This window comes from Echinops telfairi, unplaced genomic scaffold (assembly GCF_000313985.2).
Source record: "Echinops telfairi isolate 266 unplaced genomic scaffold, ASM31398v2 ScPeMD7_14;HRSCAF=57, whole genome shotgun sequence".
In the NCBI taxonomy this organism is placed as follows: domain Eukaryota; kingdom Metazoa; phylum Chordata; class Mammalia; order Afrosoricida; family Tenrecidae; genus Echinops; species Echinops telfairi.
Window position 1 is genome coordinate 6,709,635 of NW_022103911.1, and position 7,662 is coordinate 6,717,296.

General features: G+C 35.9%; 1 protein-coding gene across 1 annotated transcript in view; it reads right to left on the reverse strand.

Annotated features, from left to right (window-relative positions):
* Positions 1-7,662, reverse strand: part of MFSD8 (major facilitator superfamily domain containing 8) — a 55,595-nt gene that overhangs the window by 18,766 nt on the left and 29,167 nt on the right. Inside the window, exons 4-5 of the mRNA XM_045287401.1 lie at positions 3,457-3,697; positions 2,481-2,594 (exon numbers count right to left, since the gene is read on the reverse strand). Of these exons, the coding sequence (XP_045143336.1) occupies positions 2,481-2,594; positions 3,457-3,697 (355 nt within the window). The remainder of the gene's footprint in view (positions 1-2,480; positions 2,595-3,456; positions 3,698-7,662) is intronic.

A 7,662-nucleotide genomic window follows, 5' to 3' on the forward strand; every position in this document is an offset into this window, starting at 1 on the left:
TCTGTAGAGTTACGGTAAAATATAACATCTTATTTTAGCTCCCTTTGACCCATTTAAATGTTTTCTCAGTTAAAAAAAAGTGAAAGGGAAGTAAATGCGGCTCAAGCCTCCAGGAAATTCCTTCTGAACGCGGACCCGGGGAGTAAATAGTCCTGCTATCATATAGCGTGCCTTGCGAAGTGGACTGTGACAGATATGGTAGGTTAAAATTTAACACCATGTCACTTGATCTCCTTTTGGACCCATTTTAAAGTTGTTCTAATTTTTCACACTTTCTGCTTTCTTTTAGACTGAAGATCACTATTTTGTCGGTGTGATTCGATTTTCTGTTTCTCTGTTTGTGTGTGTTTGCTATATGACATCCAGGATGCGTGACTCTATAGAGACAGGAACTGGGCTAATGCCTCCTGCGAGAGGTACAGCAGGGGAGGCTAGAGAGAAACAGGGAGCTAAGAACAAGGCGTAGAAGAAAGAAGGGAGTGTTCTAAAATTGGTTGTGGTAATGATCACTCAGCTCTTCTTGACAGATTGAAGTACTGAATTGTATGAGACATGGGTTATGTCCCAATAAAACTGTTTGAAATAAATAAAACACGTACACGCACACAAATTGAATCTCTGGTAAAACTCATATTAGAAGAGTCTTGCTGTCCTGACTTGAATTCAGTATCTAGCTCATCCAATAATTTGTATATAAATTCAGGGTAAATGTTAAGTAAGAGATAGCCCTGAAGCACTTAGACAAATGTCTAGCACACAGTAAGTATTCAATAAATGTTAGTGCTTACTGATGCAGTTATTTTTATTGGGAAAGTGATATCAACACTTCAGGCCCACGTTTACTCAAGTATAATACAAAATGTTTACTTTTAGAATCATTTTGGATGGTTAAATTATTTACTTAGAAGCTAAATCTATGCCACATACTGTAGGCAATAGAGGGGTTGAGTAGTAAATGAAAAAAGATTTAGATCATGTTCTTGTGTATTTTACAATACAGTATAAGGTCCAGTTGTTCTTCATTTGTGTTTATATTTATTCCAGAATACTAAACCCATGAATTCTGAGGAAAAATGAATTAGATATTCTTCAATAACGTTTTGGGTTTTTTATTCCTGAATAGAAGGAAGTAATGGGAAGCTGCAGAATGATGAGACAGAAGGCTAATAATGAAATTAACTGAATTAAATTCATACTGATGATATTCATCACTGTATTAGCTGAAGCATAAACTACTTGCTGTAAATATGTCTGGGCTTTTGTGTTTTGTTTTTAAATTACTGCAGACCTAAAAACATTACTGATTTCCCTACTCACTTAGAAGAAAGCACATTAGCCTTTGGCATCAGCACATTATATCTCATTAACATCTTTTTATACCAAAAAATGTAAAAATTGGAAGATCTTTAAAAAGTCTTAAGGGCAAACAGGTGCAGTGGGGAAGTGTAGAGACAGAAAGCCAATCTGTAGACAATTGGACATCCCCTCACAGAAGGGTCACAAGGAAGAGATGAGCCAACCCAGGTGCAATATAATACCAATGAAACATACAACACTCCTCTAGTTATTTAAGGCTTCCTCGCCCCCCTCATCCCCACTATCATGACCCCAATTCTACCTTACAAATCTGGCTAGATCAGATCATGTACACTGATACAGATAAGAGCTCTCGATACCTGGAACCCAGGACAGATAAACCCTCAGGAACAATAATGGGGGTGGTGATACCATGAGGGTAGGGGAAGGTGGGGGAGATAAGGGGAACCAATCACAATGATCAACATTTAAGAACCAATAACAGAAACGTGTGTGAAGGGAGACAGCGGCCAATGTAATATATGAAAAGAATAATAATTTATAAATTATCAAGGGTTCATGAGGGAGGAAGGATGGAGGAGAGGGAAAAAAATAAGCTGAGACCAAGGGCTCAAGTAGAAAGGTAATGTTTTGAAAACACGGATGGCAACATATGTACAAATGTGCTTGACAAAATGGATGTATGGATTGTTATAAGAGCTGTAAGAACCCCCAATAAAATGATTTTTTTTTAAAAGTCTTAAGGTACTGACAAAGGAAAAAAAATGTAAAAAATCTCCCTCCTATAACTTTCCTTAAATTCTTCAGTCTAAAGATTTTTGTTCCTGATACACAAGGGAAAAGAAAGTAAAATCTTACGCAATGGGAAACGAAATAATTGCTTAACAGAACATGTATGTGGCTTGGAGTCAGACAAGAGAGGTCAGCTCTTTTGAACAATTTACTTAAGTTCTCTGTGCCTTGGGGTCCTCATTTGTGAAAACGTGACTGAGACGACTTACAGGATTGTTGTCAAGATTACATGAGTGAAGATATGTAAGGAATTGAACCTTGCTGATAGCTTCAAAAAATTAGTTTCCCTTAAGTGATATGTTCTAACATTGGATTTCATTTAATACTTGAATCTCAAAAGCTTTCCCAGGTCACACCTGAAGAACACTTACCTGGACCAAGGATAAAACCTAATGCTTGACATGCACTCGTGTTTGCCATTGCACTTGTTCTTTCCTGAAGGGAAGTAGCACCAGCGATATATGATCGAACAACAGCCACATTTCCTAAGAAAAGACACAACAATCCAAAGTAAAAGAAAATAGGTTTATGAAAATCTGTTTAATTTTGCCTTAGAGGATGGAAGAATAAATATAGGTGGATGATATAATCCATGTTTCCTCTTTATGAACACAAAAAGAACTTAAGATAATTTCCATAGTAAAAAACATCAAATAATGGAATATATTACTTTCAATATGAAAGCACAATTCAAGTGTAGATACGTGAAGACAGCACAGGGCTATCAAACTTCTTATTTTTATTACTTACTAGTGAGCAAGCACTGAAATGGCACATTACTGTTTGCTACAACTATGCATAAATAAAAGGTGTTATAAATTCTGTAGGCACCAATCAGTAATATAAGAGAAAAAACTCACAATTTAAATTAGAAAAATTATTGAGCAATTGGTATATTCAGGAGACGGTCAGAAGACAAAGACTATTTTTTAAAATCCAAATTGGCTCTAATTGCAAGAGTTTACCATTTAGTTAGTGGGAAAGGATAAAAACTGTAAGACAGTACAACAATGCATAAGCAAGAAACAAAAATATGCCAGCTAAATGAACAGTGCGGTCCATATGAGACAGAGGAACCCGAAAAACTTTATGAAAGTAGAATTAGAACTGAATCTTTTCTTTTTTTAAATGAATCTTGAGGATAAGGAATGATGGGGGAAAAAGGGAGACTACATGTGAAAATATGAGTAAAAGCAAAATAATAGGAAAGATATTTGTCTGACTGCATCGAACGCTCTGTAAGCTATAAGGTTGGAGAGGAGGAGGGAGACAAGATGATAGAGAACCTTAAAGGTCAAGATGAATGTGAGCTTAACACAATGAAACATATACATTCATATATATTACCTGCTCCAAATCCCACCAGTCCACGAGCAGCCAACATGTAGTATTTATTATGAGAAGCGGGGGCATGGACATATGCATACAGGCAGTTGGCTGCCACCGAAATCAAGATGGAGACAGTAAGAGGTTCTTTTCTTGGTCTATAATTAGACCATAAACCAAATATAGGTGAAGCCACCATTTGGCCAACACTAAATGAAGCAATAATCCAGCCCAGAAAACTTGCATCAGCTGTCGGATCAATCTGCAGAAAAAAGTATAATGCTTTAAGAATGGCTATTCAAAAAAAAAAAACCAGGTTTAAAACATAAACGCAAGTGTTTGACCATATAATATTTTGTATTAAAAAAAACAACAACATACAGGTTATGCACTTACAGTAATAGATTTAAACGTCTGGTATTGAAATTAAGGTACACAAGGAAAAATGCTTAGGAAGTCTCACATTGTAGGCAGATTATAGAAATTCATGGATTATGAAAATTTTGTTTAAAATGTAATCTCACAAAATATAGCACTAACAGCAATAAACAACATGAGGCATGATTTAATTACTATACAGTGAATATAATTATGTAGGTTTATGCACTCTTATAATTTATGAACTTTTATAAGCTGAACAGCCACTAGCACTGTAAACTGATTTTTTAAAGTAGACAACCGGTCAAATGCTTAAAATAGATAATAAAAACACAGACACAAAGAAAATTCTAAATGGATTATTTTTCACTTCTACATAGGCATTAAAGATTTTAGTTTACATACTATACTTATGGTTTACATACTATAATAAAGGTTGGAGGGAGAACCAAATAATGATTCCATTTAAAAAAATAAAATAGAGAACTTCGGAATGGTATATTTAAGAGGTCCCAATAAAATGGTTTTGGAAAAATTAAATAAAATTTTAAAAATAGAGAATGTTAGCCTAGAAAAAAGGCTGCGAAGCAAATAAAATTTTTAAAATATGCTAGATTACATAATTTGGAAAAATAGGAACATTAAATTTTAGAAAATGAGCTTGTAGGTATGACATCTTAATAAGGAAAATCATGATGTTTTCTCAGATACATTAAAATATGGGAATACTTAGGTGCAATTTTTGTTAATGGTGGCATAAGAATATAAGCATGAATAGCCCCAGGAATACCAAAAATAGACTTTGGGGCTAGGGCATGGCACCCCATCAGACTTAACCAGAAAACACTCCTACAGGTCAACAAACAGACCTGGAATTATTTATAGGCTTTTCTTTTTTTGTTACCGTTGCTGTTTTGTTTTGTTCTGTCTTGTTTTTCTGCTTATTATTGTCTCTGCATGTCTATCTAGATAAAATAAGTGGGATAAACAATCTGGAGGAGAAAACAATGGGATCGACGGTTCCAGGGGTTGGGTGGGGGGTACACAGGAGCGGGGGAGGGGAGGGGAACAAGTTGAGTATCAACCAACCAAGGCAAGAGGGAACAACAAGTGATCTAAAATAGATGGCGAGGAGGGCATAGGATGCCTGGTGGAGCTTGATCAAGGTCAATGTAGCCAAGAGGAATTGCTAAAACGAAATAGTGGGACAAGAGGAAAACAAAAGGAAATAGAGGAACGAACTAGGAGGCAAAGGATATTTATAAAGGCATGTACATATGTAAATATATACAATGATAGGGAAATAGATCTATGTACATATATTTAAATGTTAAGTATTAAGGTAGCAGACGGACACTGGGCCTCTCTCAAGTACTCCCTCAATGCAAGAACACTTTGTTCTAATATCCCGGCATTCTGGGATGCTCACCTTCCTGACAAGATCACTGAAGACAAAATGGGTGCATAAGCAAATGTGGTGAAGAAAGCTGATGGCGCCTGGCTACCAAAAGATAAGTGTCTGGAGTCTTAAAGGCTTGAAGATAAACAAGCGAGCATCTAGCTGAGAAGCAACAAAGCCCACATGGAAGAAGCACACCAGCCTGTGTGATCATGAGGTATCAATGGGATCAGGTATCAGACATCAAAGACCCAGAACAAAAAAATCTTATCATTGTGAATGAGGGGGAGTGCAAAGTGGAGACCCAAAGCCCATCAGTAGACAATTGGACATTCCCTCACAGAAAGGTCACAAGGAAGAGCGGAGCCAGTCAGGATGCAGTATAACACCAATGAAACATACAACTTTTCTCTAGTTCTTTAATGCTTCCTCCTCCTCACTAGCATGACCCCAATTCTTCCTTACAAATCTGGCTCCAGAGCATGTACACTGGTACAAATAAAAGCTGGAAACACAAGGAATCCAGGACAGATAAATCCCTCAGGACTAATAATGAGAGTAGTGATACCAGGAGGAGAAGGGTAAGGTGAGGGGAGAAAGGGGGAATCACAATGATCTATATATAACCCCCTCCCAGGGGAATGAACAACAGAAAAGTAGATGAAGGGAGACATTGGTAAGACATGATAAAAATATTATAAATTATCAAGGGTTCATGGGGGGGGGGAATGAGCTGATACCAAGGGTTCAAGCAGAAAGAAAATGTTTTTTAAAAAGGATGATGGCAACATATAAACAAATGTACTTGACACAATGGATGTATATATGGATTGTGATAAGAGCTGTATGAGCCCCCAATAAAATGATTTTTTTAAAAGAGTGAATAAAATGAAAGACACAGCAAGTGTTTTGAGACTGAAAAATGTCTCTTACTGAAGACATTCTGGCTTTGATGTTCCAGTCTAACATGTATTTTCTTTCTTTAATTCCTCTTGTCTTCCTTATTAACTCACAGAATAATAATGTTATGTCACATAAAATTTTAAAATAGCAGTGAAACACAATTTTAATGTTTAAGTAAAATTGTTTAAAAATGTGTAAAGTGTCTTCTCAGGATACCAAATAATCATTGTCAATTATCAGACTGATGGACACAAGTGAGCAAACTTTAAATTATATTTGCTAGAGACCCATGGAAAATTTTATTTTCTTTAGATACTAGATTTTATGGTGACTGGAAAGCTGGAATTGCTTAGAATTCTAACAGTGAAATAAAATGGTCTGGGAAATACAGAGTTTTCAAAACAGAAGTTGTCACTTCAGGAACTGTGTATTACTCGCCTTCATTCAGTAATAACAGCACCTCACGTCTGGTCTTCTGGCTATCTTGGATTTTTGTTGAGTCTCTATTGTGTTGTTTACAAGATAAAGTGAAACTACTTACTATGAAATATTAGCTCACAAGCTGACCATGGTGACGTCTCTATTCTTGTTTTTTCTTTTTTTCTCATTTTCTCTATATTCTCTCAACTACTTCTAACTTCCAGTCATACAGAACTGTAACTTCCCCAAACCAAGTTCTTTCCTGTCTCTTTTACCAAGAGTATTTTCAGCGTTCTACCTTTTGACCCCTACCTTTTCTTTAGATGGTCAATGTCTGCAGTCCTTAAAAACTCAGTTCAGGTACTACCTATTTTGAAAAATCTTTCAGGTTCTCTTCAGTATGAATTAGCAAGACTAGCCTAACCCTGTGTTTGTCTCTCCACCGTCACCTACACACAGACATATGCATACACAGAGAAACTTATACACAAACCACACTTAATAACAACTGTGAATATAGCTCAGGACGATAGGGTTGCCAGGCGCTGGAATGGCACTTAAAAATAAGACCCCAAAATGCTTAGTAATGAATTTCAAAACATTCTCCTGTAACACATATTAATAATATAAAGGTTAGTCAGAAAGTATTGTTACTTGGGTTTAGACATGTTACTAGTTTAGAAATGCCTGATTTATTCAAAACAAAACATTTTAAACATGGGTCTATAATCAGTTGATAGTCAAAGACAAATTGTCTCAGTAATACACTTGTCTTAGTCTTTTCTCCATATAGTGCCTTAAAAAAAAGTTCTTTTGTGCAATGGGAAAAAAAAGATTTTTTTCAAAAACAAAACTCAAGTGGACATCTTGACAAATCATTGAAGCTTCATATTTACAAGGTCAAAGTCCTAGAAATGTTAATGCTTTCCTATGGGAGCTTTGACATTAAGTATAAGTGTTCTCAGGAGGTAAAGGACATTTATAGAGGCCTAAATACAGGCATGTACATATATAAATTTATATATAATGAAAGGGGAATAGAACCATGTACTCATCTCTATGTTAAGAATTAAGGTTGCAGATGGACATTGGGCCTCAACTCAAGTACTCCCTTAACACAAGAACAC